At 41.9% G+C, this 18,625-nt stretch overlaps 1 protein-coding gene and 2 pseudogenes across 1 annotated transcript in view; 1 reads left to right on the top strand and 2 right to left on the bottom strand.

The window, feature by feature from the left end:
* LOC111976343 (katanin-interacting protein-like) overlaps nt 1-15,079 on the top strand; it is a 55,891-nt pseudogene extending 40,812 nt beyond the window's left edge.
* LOC139029075 (cyclin-dependent kinase 5 activator 1-like) lies at nt 860-1,797 on the bottom strand (annotated as a pseudogene).
* A 72-nt stretch (nt 15,080-15,151) lies between the features above and the next one.
* Nucleotides 15,152-18,625, bottom strand: part of LOC111977289 (protein FAM234A-like) — a 33,432-nt gene continuing 29,958 nt past the window's right edge. Inside the window, exon 4 of the mRNA XM_024006684.2 lies at nt 15,152-15,408. Within this exon, the coding sequence (XP_023862452.1) occupies nt 15,311-15,408 (98 nt within the window). The 3' untranslated portion in view covers nt 15,152-15,310. The remainder of the gene's footprint in view (nt 15,409-18,625) is intronic.

Genomic DNA, 18,625 nt, shown 5'->3' with positions numbered 1-18,625 from the left:
AAAAGAGGAGAGATGCTCATCAATCTACCACACAAAAATCCTCATAAAAAACAGAAATACTATTTCTACCGTATTCAGGACCCTTCGCTATGAGACTATAAATTGAGCGAATGTCCTTGAGTGGCCCAGCCCGAGCCCTGACTTGAACCCAATCGAACATCTCAGGAGAGACATGAAAATAGCTGTGCAGCAACACTCCCCATCCAACCTGCCAGAGCTTGAGAGGATCTGCAGAGAAGAATGGTAGAAACTCCCCAAATACAGRTGTGCCAAGCTTGTAGCGTCATACCCAAGAAGATTTGAGGCTGTAATTGCAGCCAAAGGTGCTTCAATAAAGTACTGAGTAAAGGGTCTGAATACTTATGTAAATGTGATATTTCCGTTTTTCTTTATTTTATACATTTGCAAAAATGTATAAAAAAAAGTTTTTGGTCATTATGGGCTATTGTGTGTAGATTGAGGAGGGGGAAAAATGAATGAATCCATTTTAGAAAAAGGCTGTAACGAAATGTGGATAAAGTCAAGGGGTCTGAATACTTTTCCAAATGCACTGTATAGCAGTGCTCAGCTACCCACCCATGATAGGCAGTGCACATCTGACTGTCAGAATAGTAGGTTGGTAGGCTGCAATCTCRGTGTGATGAGAGCACTAGCCCAGTCACACAAGGGTGCTCAATCACCCTCCTATGGTAGGTACATTGCACATCTTCGAAAGTCAAAGAAACAGTCATGTGTGGCTGGTTGGCTGCAGCCTTCGTCTTCTCCACAATCAATTATAGCTGTAGATTTGTGTTTCTTTTCTATATATTTTTTTTCATTATTCGTTTTGATTTGTTCAATTTTAACTTTTGGGGTTCATCTAAGCCAAATGTACCCTCATTTGTGAATCATCGTTTCCCCTCTCCCCTTTCCTCCCTCCATTTTGAAATGCCAGACTGAGGAGGCCCCTGCCCTCCCCTGGACCCTCTCCCCAGGCCCCTCGCCGGTCCAGACCGATGAGCAAGCGGCTCCTCTCCTCCTGGCTTTCGTTCTTTTGGTTGGCAAACAGCTGGAAGAAATAGTGCTGGTCCGTGCTCATCTGGAGCATGTTGCCACTCATCAGGTTGATGATRGACAGGCAGCKCTCCCAGAAGATRTCCCTGGAGCTCTCCACCAGGAAGGGTCTCAGTGGGTAGGAGTTCTCGTTGCCCATGTAGAAGCAGGTCAGGTAGAGGCAGGTGATCACCATGGCCTGCAAGCTGTGCTCGTGACTGCCTCGAGAGAGACCACCTTGCGGCACAGCATGTAGACAAACACCACATTGGCTGGTGGAGGATGCCTCTGGTTCCCCCAGCCGTGGTTGAGCAGGAAGCGGGCTACGCTCTGCAGCCACAGCCCTGGGTCGAGTTGTTTTTGTTGAGGTGGGTCACGTTGTTCTCGTTGTTCCCGTTGGGCTGCACCTTCTTGGAACCCTTCCTCCGCTTCACGTTGATGATCGAGCAGCTCTCAGGTTCTGCTTTGGCGTTCCTGCTGTTCTGAACAGCCGTGTTCATGGCCCACACTGCCCGCCCATCTCCGGCGCCCTCTGATAGCTGGGTAGAGAGACTGGACATTTCCCATTGGTGACTGGGTAGCAATCAGGAATTGGATCATGAGACAGTATGAGCAGACTAAGGACAAATATAGGAGCATGTCATACTTCATGACGTTATCAAGTGATTTAAGAGAGGGACGTCACGTAAAAAGCAAAAATTCAGTTTTCCATTCAAAATAATAATTATCGAAGCTGATGTGACGTAATAAAAGGAATTTACACATGTCGCAAGATAAAAGATCATTGCCGTTTTTTCAAATCGCCAGATTCATTTTCCCATCAATGGATGTCGATTTACTTGTTTGACTCCTATCTTTTTGTAAATAAAATCCCATTTGTGCATGTGCATAGCTATAATACTTTTACATTTACATTTAAGTCATTTAGCTGACGCTCTTATCCAGAGCGACTTACAAATTGTAACGTTCATATATTCATCTGGTCCCCCGTGGGGAATGAACCCACAACCCTGGCTTGCAAGCGCCATGCTCTACCAACTGAGCCACACGGCACACACAAATCGGCACACACAAATCCACAGGAAGGTTTGAGTAATGAAAGTTGGACAGAGGAGCTGAATCTCTGAGCAGTCACACTTGGACCAACTTCAAACAAACAAATGTTTATTTTCTGGCAGTAGTCCTTATTCTGTGCCAGATGTTATTAAGGTTCAAAAGTAGGAAGACTACATTTGCGTTCTAGAGGACTGGCGTGAGCATAATGCTGCCCATTTGCCTATAAAAAGGCCTATTTTGTTTGAATATAGGTGGGGATGTGTAAGAACTAGAATATTTCAGTGATATTTCTGCTGTGTGCAGCCTTGACGGATCCCATGGGATGATGCGGCGCACTCTACGCTGATGAACCTATTCTTTGACATGTTATAGCCCTATTCGGATGGTATTACTAGAGACGTTGGTTTTGTCATTATTATCCAAGCATGTGCGTTATTATTCCAGAGGATGATTCACACAGGCTTTGTTTTCCTAAACTGCCCCCTGAAATGATTTAAATTTTTTATTGAATTGACTTGACGGAAGCCTGGAGGTTTTTATTGTAGGCGTGAAGTTATTTCAACGTCGTGTCTAGACGATAATAGGCTACACTGATAACTCGTGCTTGCCTGCCAAATGTATAGGTCTCCCCATAATATTTACATTGATGAAGTGTGATCATGATCATTATTTTAGCGATCCGTCCATGGTAGACGTCCTTCCTAATATCAATGCCCCACATCCTGCTGATTTGAGCTGCTGAACTGCATTTGCACTTGACTGTGTTTATGGATGAAAGGGAAAGGGAGAAAGTGAACCTGCCATTTCCCAAAAGTTTAGCGGGGATGCTACTTTGCGATCTATTGCCAAGGACAGGGCTCTCCAACCCTGTTCGTGGAGAGCTACCATCCTGTAGGTTTTCACTCCAACCCTAATCTAGCGCATCTGTTTCAAAAGCTGGTTRATAAGCTGAATCAGGTTAGTTACAACTGGGGTTGGAGCAGAAACCTACAGGAYGGTTGGTAGCTCTCCAGGAACAGGGTTGGAGACCCCTGACCTAAGACATCAACAGCTAGCCAGGGTTTCATTAAATAAGCTATAGGCATAACTTGTTATTGCACAATAGGCCTAATTAAACAGATGCATTTGGCTATGTTCAACTTCAATTCACTGGCACTATGAATAATAGCTTAGCCATACTCATTGATAGCCTAATATGTAGCCTACTTTCATATATACATTTTGGTGAATTTACGAGGCATTGCTAGATTACCAAGCTATAGTCTATGTGCACGGTTCTGACTGTCTCTCTGCCTGCCCCGATCCTCTCTCTCCCTGCCTGCTCCCCTTTCACTGTATCACTCTGTGTGCAACAATAGTGTTAAACATAATTTTTGAATGACTACCTCATCTCTGTAGCCCACACATACAATTATCTGTAAGGTCCCTCAGTCAAACAATGAATTTAAAACACAAAGACCAGGGTGATTTTCCAATGCCTCGCAAAGAAGGGCACCTATTGGTAGATATGTCAAAATAAAAAATAAACTGACATTGAATATCCCTTTTCGCATGGTGAAGTTATACATTTCTTATTGGATGGTGTATCAATACACCCAGTCACTACAAAGATACAGGCGTCCTTCCTAACTCAGTTGCCGGAGAGGAACAGAACCACTCAGAGGCCAATGACGATTTAAAACAGTTACAAAGTTTAATGGCTTTGATAGGRGAAAACTGAGGATGGATCAACAACATTGTATTCTGTGCTTGTTTGGGGAAAGCCCTTTCCTGTTTTCAGCACAACAATGCCCCCGTGCACAAAGCGAGGTGCATACAGAAATGGTTTGTTGAGATCGGTGTGGAAGAACTTGACTGGCCTGCACAGAGCCCTGACCTCAACACCATCGAACACCTTTGGGATGAATTGGAACGCCAACTGCAAGCCAGGCCTAATCGCCCAACATCAGTGCCCGACCTCACTAATGCTCTTGTGGCTGAATGGAAGCAAGTCCCTGCAGCAGTGTTCCAACATCAAGCGGAAAGCATTCCCAGAAGAGTGGAGGCTGTCATAGCAGCAAAGGGGGGACCAACTCCATATTAATGCTCATGAATTTGAAATAAGCTGTTAATTTTTGGCCATGTAGTGTAAATATTGTTCTTGGAACTAGAGGTCAACCGATTATGTTTTTTTCAACGCCGATACCGATTATTGGAGGACCAAAAAAAGCCGATACCGATTAATCGGCCTTTAAATTTTTTTTTTAATGTATTATTATTTTTTAAATGTATAAATAACTTTTTTTAAATATATATTTGTAATAATGGCAATTACAACAATACTGAATGAACACTTTTATATTAACTTAATATAATACATAAATAAAATCAATTTAGTCTCAAATAAATAATGTTCAATTTGGTTTAAATAATGCAAAAACACAGTGTTGGAGAAGAAAGTAAAAGTGCAATATGTGCCATGTAAAAAAGCTAACGTTTAAGTTCCTTGCTCAGAACATGAGAACATATGAAAGCTGGTGGTTCCTTTTAACATGAGTCTTCCATATTCCCAGGTAGGAAGTTTTAGGTTGTAGTTATTATAGGACTATTTCTCTCTATACCATTTGTATTTCATATACCTTTTGACTATTGGATGTTCTTATAGGCACTATACTATTKCCAGCCTAATCTCGGGAGTTGATAGGCTTGAAGTCATAAACAGCACTGTGCTTCAAGCATTGCAAAGAGCTGCTGGCAAACGCAGGAAAGTACTGTTTGAATGAATGCTTACAAGCCTGCTGCTGGCTACCACCGCTCAGTCAGATTGCTCTATCAAATATCAAATCATAGACTTAATTATAACATAATAACACACAGAAATATGAACATTATGTCATTTAATATGGTCAAATCCGGAAACTATCATTTCGAAAACAAAACGTTTATTCTTTCAGTGAAATACGGAACYGTTCCRTATTTAATCGAACGGGTGGCATCCCTAAGTGTAAATATTGCTGTTTCATTGCACAACCTTCAATGTTATGTCATAATTATGTATAATTCTGGCAAATGAATTACGGTCTTTGTTAGGAAGAAATGGTCTTCACACAGTTCGCAACGAGCCAGGCGGCCCAAACTGCTGCATATACCCTGACTCTGCTTGTACAGAACGCAAGAGAAGTGACACAATGTCCTTAGTTAATATTGCCTGCTAACATTATTTTTTTTTAACTAAACATGAAGGTTTAAAAAAATATACTTGTGTATTGATTTTAAGAAAGGCATTGATGTTTATGGTTAGGTACATTGGTGCAACGACTGCTTTTTTCGCGAATGCGCTTGTTAAATCATCACCGTTTGGCAAAGTAGGCTGTGATTCGATGATAAATTAACAGGCACCGCATTGATTATATGCAACGCAGGACAAGCTAGTTAAACTAGTAATATCATCAACCATGTGTAGTTAACTAGTGATTATGTTAAGATTGATTGTTTTTTATAAGATAAGTTTAATGCTAGCTAGCAACTTACCATGGCTCCTTGCTGCATTCGCGTAACAGGTGGTTAGCCTGCYACACAGTCTCCTCGTGGAGTGCAATGTAATCGGCGTCCAAAAATGCTGATTACCGATTGTTATGAAARCTTGAAGTCGGCCCTAATTAATCGGCCATTCCRATGATTCGGTCGACCTCTACTTGGAGCCATGGGGTCTATGGACTTGGGCTGCAGTGGCAGCGAGCATAACCAAGTTAAAGAAGGTTATGGCTCCCTATATAGGTCTCTGACATTTCAGGCCTCATGAGGCTCTGACAATTCAGGCTTCTCGGATAAGTATTAGGGAAAAAGGTGGCTTCTGTAACCCCTTTTTGGAGCCGGTTAAACCTGTGTGCTTGGACTGCCGTGTGCCTGCTATTTTGGTACCCTCTGAGCTGGCTTAGGGCGTGATTGTATGTCCCCATAGTATGTTATACCGAGTGACCGACTAAATGGGAACGTACAGTTATGAATATAACTACTGTTCCCTGAAGGAAGGAAYGAGGTCTAAAATATTTTGGCCCTGCATCGTCAGGGGTTTTGGGCTTGCTGAAGAGCGGTACTGAATTGAGGAAATGAATGCAAGCCCCGGTATTATAGCAAGGAAGGCAGGGTTTCCGAGGGCTGGCTCTGCATCCATTGACCCGTTGGACGTGATTTCAGTTAAGGTGAATATGATTGGTGTTGAGTCTCCCCATAATATTTKTCTACCTTATTCCCTCCTTYAGGGAACAGTAGTTATATTCGTAACTGTAAGTTTTAATTTCCAACATATTCCTGAATCACCAGTGAGGTGTCTCTCTCTCCTCTGTCCAGACTCATTGATGGCCACAACATCACCACTGAGGACCAGCACATGTGGCTGATTCCATTCTCCTGTGGCCAGCACCACACCCTGACGGTGAACTTTGACAAGGCCCAGACGGTGGCTGGCCTCCGCATCTGGAACTACAACAAGACCCCGGAGGACTCCTACAGAGGGGTGAGAGAGAGAGTCACTGGGATGGAGAACTGGCTTTAGTAGCCTGGTGGAAGTGTCAATTCAAMATGAAATATCTGGGCCCTGTAGGTTGCTTTTGCATTTGTGAGTCTTGTCATTAACGGTGCAGTGCATTGTAGTTCTATAAATATATACGATGCTCCGTAAGTGTGCATTTACAATATATGCAATTACTATACATTCACACTCTGCCATAGATCCTTAAAGATATTTGAATATTGACTGAGAATGTTTTTTTTGTTAAGGGGTGAATCCCTATTCCTTACGAAAACATTTGTTAAGATAACCATTTCCTATTCATGTGTTCTCCAGGTGAAGGTGATCCATGTGTCTCTGGACGATAGGCTCATCTCTCCAGCAGAGGGCTTCCTCATCAGGAAGGGACCAGGGAACTGTCACTTTGACTTTGCTCAGGAGATCCTCTTCATCGACTTTCTCCAGACCCCCACCACTGGCCTGGTCAACAGCACAGTAGAGGACTCGGCCTACACACTCAAGTGACTACTTACTTGTAGGCTAGTCTGGTCCCATATCGGTTTGGGATGTCTTACTAATGACCATACGAGTTGGCGAGACGGCACAAACAGATCTAGGACCAGGCTAATTGTTTTAGCATCTCGTAAAATAGCATTCTGTCTATTATCCCCACTGTGCCAAACACCTAGTGATGTATCAAATGAATCATTGATACGATAATTCATATGCTCTACTACTGTAATGCAATACAATATGAGATGTCATTTTAAGGTTTGTGTCTTCCGATGGTTTTCAGGCCTGGCTCCAGAAGACAGGAGCAAGCCAGCATGGACTACGAGGCCCCCATCATGCCTTGTGGATGTATCCTTCCTCCTGCTGCACACAAGACATAGTCCCACAGAATATAAGGCCTATAGCAGGGGTCCCCAACTACATTCAGCCATGGGACGATTTTTTCTTAAGCGGATGGTCGGGGGTCCAGAACATAATTATAAATAATTTGTACACAAGAAGCCTAAACAGATATAGTATTTGACAAAAACATAATATCAAACCCTGATTACATTGGGCTAAGATCACATATTTCTCTCTATTTATGCGTGAGAATACTTTCATTTAGAATATTTTCTAAATTAAAATCACTTTCAGCTGATTTACTGGTGATTGTATAGTCTTTTATGTCCAACAACGAAAATGTTATACAATTTTTTTTTTATCTTCAGAAATCACACAGATTTGGACCGCTGCCTTTACTAACGTAACATGTCACCTTACATAGACATACAGAAATTCTGCGACCAGTGCATAACTTTTACAAACAAAATATTTCACCTTTTAGTAGATAGAATTGACAATATACAGTATATATTTTACCTTTCATAWAAGACATACTGTACATATTCAATGTCATTACAACCAGTTTTGCCTGCTTGAGATACTGTGATCACTAAATTACTTGATGACTTTAAAAGTCCTAAGTGTGTACACGGCTCCACGTCTCTTCCTTAACCCTTGACCCACCAGTCATCTTCCAGCTGCAGCTGCTGACCACCTGGGGTGACCCCTACTACATTGGCATGAACGGCCTGGAGTTCTATGACCAAAACAACAAGAAGATACCCCTCAGTGACAACAGTATCCTACCTACAATGTTAACACCACAAACACATACACACACACTGAGAACCACCACTGCTGCAATCTACACTTACACCCAGTGGTCACTAGTCTCACTTGACCTGACTGGCTGAGCTAGCTAGCCTAAGACTGGTCATAAACCCCGGTCCTAGAAATCCACAGGGTGTCGTGTCTTTAGTTTTAGCCGAGCATTAAAACACCTTATTCAGTCAATCAAGGGTGTGATGATTAGTTGAATCAGGTGTGTTTAKTGCTGGTGTGGAACGAAAGCCTGCTCTCCCTGTACCGGTCGTCAATATCTGGCCAAGTTGCAAAGTCGGAAGCACCGCCTAGTTCTACAATTTCTCTTCTTAAAATCTGTTTTTACACCTAACCCTAACCTTAACCACACTAGTTTTTGTTTTCRTTTTTTGTTTTTTTCGGAATTTTGATATAGCCAATTTTGTAGCTTGTTCATATAGTGGGAACCTCATGTACCTTCCCTGGACCAAGTTTGGTGAACTCCCAAACTGTAAATGTACCCTGAAATAGTAAAAGGGTGGCTGTACAGTAGAGGAAATGGAAATGGCAGGAGTAATGACATAGTAGTCAACGCAGTTTGGCCGAGTCCATTCTTTAAACAATGCTTCAAGATATCGCTGCGTTCCCAGACAGTGTGAATGTCCTGGACAGTGTGAACGGTGACGTGAGGACTCCAGATAAGCTGGTAGATGGAGTGAACAACACTCATGATGGCATACACATGTGGCTAGCACCGGTACTCCCCGGACTGGTGAATCGCGTGTATCTCATATTTGACCAGCCGGTGACCGTGTCCATGATCAAACTGTGGAACTACTCCAAGACACCACAGAGGGGGGTAAAGGAGTTTGGGGTAAGTCAGTCTTCTCTCTCCTTCTCAGTACAGTAACACATTCATCAGAGAGACACAGATGTTAGGACTTGGGAGCAAAGCAGAATAAGGATAATTTCAGACTATAATGGTCTAATAAAGTACTATTATTAGGAATTCTTCCCGAGTTTTATTTCACCTTTATTTACACAGGTAAGTAAATTAAGAAAAAAAAAAGGTTTTACATTGACGACCTGTCAAACAACAATAAAGAACAATTACATTATAGATATCTATATACACATCTATACATATCTAAATATACATATCTACAGTGCATTCGGAAAGTATTCAGACCCCTTGACTTTTTCCAAACAGACCTTACAGCCTTATTCTAAAATTGATTTAAAAAAAATGTAAGTCCTCATCAATCTACACACACAACCCCATAATAAAAAAAGCGAAAACAGGTTTTTAGAAATGTTTAGAAATGTATCAAAAATAAAAAACAGATACCTTATTTACACAAGTATTCAGACCCTTTTCTATGAGACTTGAAATTAAGCTCATATGCATCCTGTTTCCATTGATCATCCTTGAGATGTTTCTACAACTTGATTGGAGTCCACCTGTGATAAATTCAATTGATTGGACATGATTTGTTAAGGCACACACCTGTCTATATAAGGTCCTGCAGTTGACAGTGCACGTCAGAGCAAAAACCAAGCCACGAGGTCAAAGGAATTGTCCGTAGAGCTCCGAGACAGGATTGTTTCTAGGCACAGATCTGGGGAAGGGTACCAAACTATTTCTGCAGTATTGAATGTCCCCAATTACACAGTGGCCTCCATCATTCTTAAATGGAAGAAGTTTGGAACCACCACAACGCTTCCTAGAGCTGGCCACCCGGCCAAACTCAGCAAACGGGGGAGAAGAGCCTTGGTCAGAGAGGTGACCAAGAACCCGATAGTCACTCTGACATAGCTCTAGAGTTCCTCTGTGGAGATGGGAGAAATTTCCTGAAGGACAACCATCTCTACAGCACTCCACCAATCAGGCCTTTATGGTAGAGTGGCCAGACGGAAGCCACTCGTCAGCTAAAGGCACATGAAATCCCACTTGGAGTTTGCCAAAAGGCACCTAAAGACTCTAAGACCATTCGAAACAAGATTCTCTGGTCTGATGAAACCAAGTTGCACTCTTTGGCCTGAATGCCAAGTGTCACGTCTGGAGGAAACCTGGCACCATCCCTATGATGAAGTGTGGTAGTGGCAGCATCATGCTGTGGGGATGTTTTTCAGCGGCAGAGATTGGGAGACTAGTCAGGATCGAKGGAAAGATGAACGTCGCAAAGTACATAGATTCTTGATGAAAACCTGCTCCAGAGTGTTTAGGACCTGACTGGGGTGAAGGTTCACCTTCCAACAGGAAAATGACCATAAGCACACAGCCAAGACAACACAGAAGTGGCTTCGGGACATGTCTCTGAATGTCCTTGAGTGGCTCAGTCAGAGCCCAGACTTGAACCCGATCTAACATCTCTGGAGAGACCTGAAAAWAGCTGTGCAGTGACGCTCATCCAACCTGACAGAGCTTGAGAGGATCTGCAGAGTAGAATGGGAGAAACTCCCCAAATACAGGTGTGCCTGTGTGTGCCAACAAAGCAGATTTTTTTGTACCCTTGTTTTACCAGGTRAGTTGACTGAGAACACATTCTCATTTACAGCAACAACCTGGGGAATAGTTACAGGGGAGAGAAATGAGCCAATTGTAAGCTGGGGATGATTAGGTGACCAGATTGGGAATTTAGCCAGGACACCAGGGTTAACACCCCTACTCTTACAATAAGTGCCATGGGATCTTTAGTGACCACAGAGAGTCAGGACACCCGTTTAACTCCCCATCCGAACGACAGCACCCTACACAAGGCAATGTCCCCAATCACTGCCCTGGGGCATTGGGATATTTTTGGGGAGCAGAGGAAAAGGTGCCTCCTACTGGCCCTCCATATCCACTTCCAGCAGCATCTGGTCTCCCATCCAGGGACCAACCCTGCTTAGCTTCAGAAGCAAGCCAGCAGTGGGATGCAGGGTGGTAAGAAGACTCGAGGCTGTAATYCATGCCAAAGGTGCTTCAAYAAAGTACTTAGTAAAGGGTCTGAATACTTATGTAAATGTCATATTTAAATTTTKTATTTTTTATAAATTAGCAAAACATTCAAATTTTTGGTGTCATTATGGGGTATTGTGTGTAGATTGATGAGGGGGRAAAAACAATCTACAGGACAGACGTTCCTGTAGATATGTATATTTAATCAATTTTTGAATTAGGCAGTAACGTAACAAAATGTGGAAAATGTCAAGGGGTCTGAATWTTTTCCAAATRCACTCTATATACACATCAATACATATCTATATACACATTGCTGTAAACAAGAGTCTGTTCTCTGTTAAACTTTCTGGGCTTAAATAAGGGGTAATAAATGAATGACTACAGTAAGCCTTCCTTGTGTAGCTGCTAGTAGATGACCTCYTGGTGTATAACGGCATCTTGGACAGTGTGAGCCAGGCGGCRCGGGGCATCCTGCCCACCTGTGACCCGGCGGTGCTCTACCACACCATCCTCTTCACCGACAACGCCCACATTGCCCACCGTGAAAGGAACACTGTCATCAGGTAACCCAGCATGGGATTGGCTGCTACAGCCAGATATAAGCAAATKATTTCCCTGTCCATCGAAATTCACGCATGTGCGGATAGGTTTTGCTGCTTGTCCATCAACTTGCACACATTCTTATTGGTTCTTCTGTGTAGCTGCAGTCAACATGAGCATGTGAAGTCATTTACCATTTTCACATGATGTGAGTTTTTTCATATGGCAGGAGACCTTGGCTACCATAGTGGGAGAAACTCTGTATTTTCAAGGACAGACGTTCCTATCAGTTATAACAGTGTGTAATTAGCACTGAAGTATACCTCTTTGTRACTCGTGTTCAACGGAGATGTGCTCTMTCTACTCCAGCCCCCGCGRTAGCAGACATCGCGATTTGAAACAGTGAGTAACAGAGTCCCTCATTAGCCTTGTCAGTCAGCCCCCCCGTGGTAAAGTCATGTTATAAAAAGTTGTGTTCATGTCCCCAAATCACCCCAGTCAACCCACCTCCAACCCACAGCTTGACTTGTGATGCCAAGTCCTTCTACAGTAGTTCCAAACAGACCTCCTCGTCCCTTGTCACTCATGTCTCTTCACCTTTCTGTAACTTCATTATAAGACACAAGACTTGGACCTGCTCGCGTCAAGCTTTGTTGCCGTCAGTCAATCCGTCCTTAGTTTTTGTGTTATCCGCAGCTCCCATGCTCCAGTCTTTCATATACCTGGCCAGATTATGCGAAGACTCAAGTGAAACTGGTGTGTTTTCCCCTCCTTGTGTTGTTTTGCAGCATTTATKTGGAGGACCAAGATGTGAAGATGACCAATGAGAACGAGATAGTTCATCACCACAAGAAGAAACAAACAGCTGATCCAGGTAAGCAAAGCAGTTCAGTATATACTGTATACATTTAAAAATACCAGGTATAATACAATAATCAGTGAGAAGCAAATGAAACTAAAAGCTACATTATCAATATTGGTATTTCAGAGCTGATATTTCCACACTTATCAACCCAAATGTTTCAGTGTCTTTTAAACATATCAAAGACACAAACGTTTGTKTGAATTTCCCCCCTGCCTGCTGAAAACAAGGGGGGGGGGGGGAAATACATTGAATTTCTGATGTTTTGTCTATTTTTGTGTGTGAAGCAGCCTTCATTTTTTCGACACTAATGAACCAAAACCATATTTGGTTTCTAATCTTGCAGCGCTTCGGCCTAAAACCTGCATGACAGACACTGGGAAGCTCGGGAAAAGGAGGTACTGACAGATGGACTGACAGGCAGATGATCGGACAGACGGACGTTGATGGAGTCCCACTGGTCAAATGGATGGAACAGAAATGAAAGGATGACGGTTTACTGACAATCTGCACTATCCCACTCGGGGGACTATTAACACAAAGCCTTGACCAGCTGAAAAGAACCATTTCCATTGCCCTTCATCAGTAATTACACTGTAGGGAAGTGTTGCCTAGTGACAGCCCTTGTGTGTAAGGTGGGTCTACTTTAGAAGAGGACAKAGCTTGTACAGAACACATTTTGTTTGTATCCATCTGGCCACAGGATTAGCCTTCCATTTTCTGATTGGATTTGTTTTCTTGCCACTCTTTCTCTCTAGACTATGTTTCATCAGATTAATAGTACCTGTGTAGTATTACTACATCAGATGAAGAGTACGGTACCTGTGTAATACTATGTCAGTACTACATCACATATATAAAACCTTTGTAGTAGCACCTGTTTTGATTGTCCTTTTCAGTGTCAGGGTGAACCTATATAAGGCTGCTATATCGGCCATCTTCGTGCCTAGTTCTATTACGACTCCTATCTGTCGCTGCTTCTCGTGATGTTGTGCTGCATTCTCCTGCTGCTCCTGATGCACAAATACTCAAATATGAACTCAGTGGCAACAAGTACACTCTTAGTAGATGGGATCTAGATCCTACATTTATAAATGAGTTGTATTCATGAAAAGCCTAGTGGGCTATAAGTTTGATAGCCCCTAGCCTAGTGGCATAACACATTAACATTTAGTAATGCACCTGCAATGTGCACCAACACATGAATGCTATGCAGTAAACCTGTTAAGATGTTCTCACGTCTGTTTTATCTAGGTGCATTTGGTGGCAGATGGGTTTTTAGTACAAAGGGTGGAGAATATGGCTGTCTTTTCCATAAAGCAGAATATTGGTCACATTGAAGCAATAAGTCTGATACAGTTGAGCCATGCAAGACCACTCCATTTGCCTAAAGGCCCAATGCAGATGTTTTCTATAAATTTTAAATAATTTCTGGGTAACAATTAAGTACCTTACTGTAAGTTAAAATTCCGTTAAAATGGGARAAAGTAGCTTTTTAGCAAATAACTATTTCTCAAGCAAGAATGTTCCTAGGACTGTATGGGACTGGGTTGAGTAGGGAGGAGGAAACTGAAAACTAGCTGTTATTGCCAGAGTGGTTTGGAACTCTTTTTGTTATTGGTCTATTAACCAATTTACCGCATGGTGATATCACCATGGAAAGTCGAAAATCCCGCCCATGCAAACCTGCTGATTAGAAGGACCTATCAGGAAATAACACTGATCACATTTTTTCATACTTTTACAGTGTTAGTTTCATCAACTGTTGTACAATATGATATAAAACACAGGAAAAACWAATTTTGACTGCACTGGGCCTTTAACACAGAAACAGTACACTTGCTTCTTAGATGTATATTTTACAGCACTGAATATATTTTGGATTAATTCATATATTGGTGAACATATATATACACACACACACAGTTATTAGAAAAACTTATTTGAAAAATAAGTGACCTACATAGAAGTTGTTTGATGTGAAAATATTTTTTGAGACCCATTGTTGTGTGAACATGTTGGCTTTTGGTTGAAAAACACCTGAGAATATGTAACCAGAAACAACTTAATATTTAATATGCAAACACTGAAACCATACCTCAAATAGGGAAGATGTGATCTTTAAAAGGGATGGCTATTTGATGAAATCTTGTATGTTTGAGTAAATGTTTGACTATAATCCAGTTGCCGTTTTATTCCTATACCCAGTAGTATTTGTTGCATGGACAAGTTACCACGGTTGAGCCACAATATAGCCTATTTCTTACTTTATACCCTTGTACTGTATATGACAGGAGTTGCATTGTTTTTTTGAAATGCTGTTTTATGTATTTGATTTTAAAATGTCAGTCTACAGGTATAGGCTTCACACTGCACCTCAGTCATGCTTTGAGTGACRATGGCTATTACTTGATGTGTGACATTCTGTTTTGAAATATTTTATTTTTTTAATCTTGTTCAAATACATGTATATTTCATGTAGGTACATTTTAATAAATTAAATAATTGAAAAACCAAGTGACAGAGTTGGTCTTGGTGTCATGATGTCAGACATCTCTTCAATACAAAAAAAACAAGAGGGACTCTTCAGTTCGATAAATATTGCCCGAGAAACTTTAATGCAGAATCTACAATACAATTATTATCTTTGATAAGGAATGACAATGGTATTCAGTTCTACTCTGCTCACATTCTAGAGGAGCAGTACTTGGAGAAAAGGTAGTGGAGGACCAAACTGGATTTCTACAACTCATCCAAACATTGCCATGAAGATGAGTTCTTTGGAGATGCCTCTCAGATTTTCMCTGGGAAAGTCCACTCCTCCCTCTGGTCTTCTCATTTCTGAATCTGGGAGCAAACACGTAAAATAAACATTTACTTGACAGACCATAGTACAGTACCTAGAAGGAAAAAAAACGCAAAATGTTGAAGTAGTTATCACAGACCAATTATCTTGCAGGATTTGAATTTGGATTATGTACAATTTCTAACAACTAATTTCGTACTGGGTCAAACTAGGTCAATAATCTCTAAGAGAAATCCGATGTTTGAATATTAACTCTGCTGACTAAAGAGTTTGCCTTTGTATAGCCACCATGGTCTATTTGCTTGACTAAATAAGGCCAAAGTCATTTTTAACTGAGAATACGGCAAATATTTCTCCACTAATGCTTACTGTATTGTACCAGCAATAGTTRAAATTTTGTTGAAAACAAACCCCCATCTAAATGATGTCTTTAACACTTTGAACCCAGTGACCCCTTTAAGAAAAAAATKTCATAATTGAAATTCAGTTGTGTACGTGTGAGCAAATCACATTATGTAACATAATAKCCTGTGGTTTTGCTTTTTGAATGCTGAACGATGTGTAACAGTATGGTTGAACAGTGGACACATTACCTCAAATTACCTTGTACTAAACCAGTCAACCCACAGTAAATTTGTGTTATCAATACTTCAGAAATCCTTTCCAATTTTACTCTACTTTTATTTGCAAATGCGAATGTAATGCTCRCACTGTAGAGCCCTGTAAATTGACCACCTGCCTACGTGGCTGGTGAAATAGACATACTTATCTGCCAATACCTAAATCTACCCACATTTGGGGGGGGTTAATTTTATACACTGCTTATATTTAATAATTTTATTTTTTAACCCAGCCATAGCTGAGACAGTGGAATGGTAACAAATAAATCAAACACATGGTTTCCAGGTGTTTGATGCCATTCCATCTTCTACGTTCCGGCCATTGTTATGAACCGTTCTCCTCTCAGCAGCCTCCACTGCTAGCTAAGTTATAAAATATGACCTTACAGTGTTAGGTAAGAATATTAAGGTTATAATATTGTAGAGAACAATCCAGATAATGGGGGGGGGGTTGAACCCAAACAAACTCAGAGACCCGTGTCACTGCACAACAGTCTCTACCCGGTAAATATATGAATGAGCAATGTCAGAGTGCATAGGCTAAGATGCAATAGATAGTATAGAATACAGTATATACATATGAGATGAGTAATGCAAGATATGTAAACATTATTAAAGTGACATTATTAACGTGACTAATGTTCCATTTAATAAAGTGGCCAATAATTTCAAGTCTGTATGTAGACAGCAGCATCCCTGTGCTAGTGATGGCTGTTTAACAGTCTGATGGCCTTGAGATAGATGTATTTCAGTCTCTCGGTCCGAGCTTTGGTGCACCTGTRCTGACCTCGCCATCTGGATGGTAGCGGGGTGAACAGGCAGTGGCCTGGGTGGTTGTTGTCCTTGATGATCTTTTTGGCCTTCTTGTGACATCGGGTGCTGTAGGTGTCCTGGAGGGCAGGTAGTTTGGAGAGCCCTACGGTTGTGGGCAGTGCAGTTGCTGTACCAGGCGGTGATACAGCCCGACAGGATGCTCTCAATTGTGCATCTGTAAAAGTTTGTGAGGACTTCAGCTGACAAGCCAAATTTCTTCAACCTCCTGTAATCAAGCCTACTACTGTTGTGTTGTTTACAAACTGGATGATTTCAGTTAGAAGCGTGCATGACCACGCAGTCATGGGTGAACAGGGAGTACATGAGGGGGTGAGCACGCACCCTTGTGGAGCCCCAGCGTTGAGGATCAGCGAAGTGGAGATGTTGCTTCTCACCTTTACCACCTGGCGGCAGCCTGTCAGGAAGTCCAGGACCCAATTGCACAGGGCGGGGTTGAGACCCAGGGCCTCAAGCTTAATGTTCCAAGATGGCATAGCAGTCGGACGTGTGTTTTGTCTTGTCCAGTGTAAATATATTTTTCCTCGTTTTTTCCGTATATTTTAATCTCACTTTCCATCTACGGACTGAATATACTCTCCTGCAACCGGCCTCACCCAATGTGGTAAGGATCTGCTATTTTTATACTTTAGAACCGGAACCGCCATCAGAGCTGGCCAGCTAACTAGCTACTAGCTAGTAGTCAATTAGCCACTGCTAGCGGTCTTCACCGTTAACTTGGACACCAGCCAGCCTCAGATCGGTCAATACCTGCCAGCCTACACAGCGCGATATCAAGCCAGAGCATATCGGACTGCTTTKTCTCTACCACATCTCCTGATTCCTACCGCAAGCTCTGAACCTTTACACCGGATCATCGCAGCTAGCTAGCTGCAATCCGAGTGGCTACTTCTGGCTAACGTCTCTGTCCCGAAGCAAGCACCAGTTAGCCTTGAGCTAGCCTCGAACTAGGCCCATCTCCCGGCTCGCCAAAGAGGTCCACCAGCTAATTCTTGGGCTACAATACCTCTGGACCCTATGATCACTCGGCTACACATGCCTCTCCCTAATGTCAAAATGCCTTGTCTATTGCTATTTTGGTTAGTGATTGTCTTATTTCACTGTAGAACCCCAGCCCTGCCCAAAATGCCTTAGATAGCCCTTTTGTCCCACCCCCCACACATGCAGTGATCTCACCTGGCTTAACTGGAGCCTCCAGAGACAAAACATCTCTCATTGTCACTCAATGCCTAGGTTTACCTCCACTGTACTCACATCCTACCATACCCTTGTCTGTTCATTATGCATTGAATCTATTCTTCCACAACCAGAAATCTGCTCCTTTATTAACTCTCTGTTTTGAACACATTAGACAACAAGTTCTTATAGCCTTTAGCCGTACCCTTATCCTATTCCTCCTCTGGTGATGTATTTCCATCCCCAACTATAACATTTTCTGACAAGATAGAACTGCTAAAGTCTTCCCCTTCAGTGTTCGTAGATCTAAAATGTACAAAATATATAAGGGAGTTGCAATCTACTGCAGAGATAGCCTGCAGAGTTCTGTCATACTATCCAGGTCTGTGCACACCATACAGTGGGGCAAAAAAGTATTTAGTCAGCCACCAATTGTGCAAGTTCTCCCACTTAAAAAGATGAGAGAGGCCTGTAATTTTCATCATAGGTACACTTCAACTATGACAGACAAAATGAGAAGAAAAAAAATACAGAAAATCACATTGTAGGATTTTTAATTTATTTATTTGCAAATTATGGTGGAAAATAAGTATTTGGTCAATAACAAAAGTTTATCTCAATACTTTGTTAT

The sequence above is a fragment of the Salvelinus sp. IW2-2015 genome, linkage group LG17, assembly GCF_002910315.2.
Source record: "Salvelinus sp. IW2-2015 linkage group LG17, ASM291031v2, whole genome shotgun sequence".
Taxonomy (NCBI): Eukaryota; Metazoa; Chordata; class Actinopteri; order Salmoniformes; family Salmonidae; genus Salvelinus; species Salvelinus sp. IW2-2015.
This window is presented reverse-complemented; position numbering and strand designations above follow the sequence as displayed.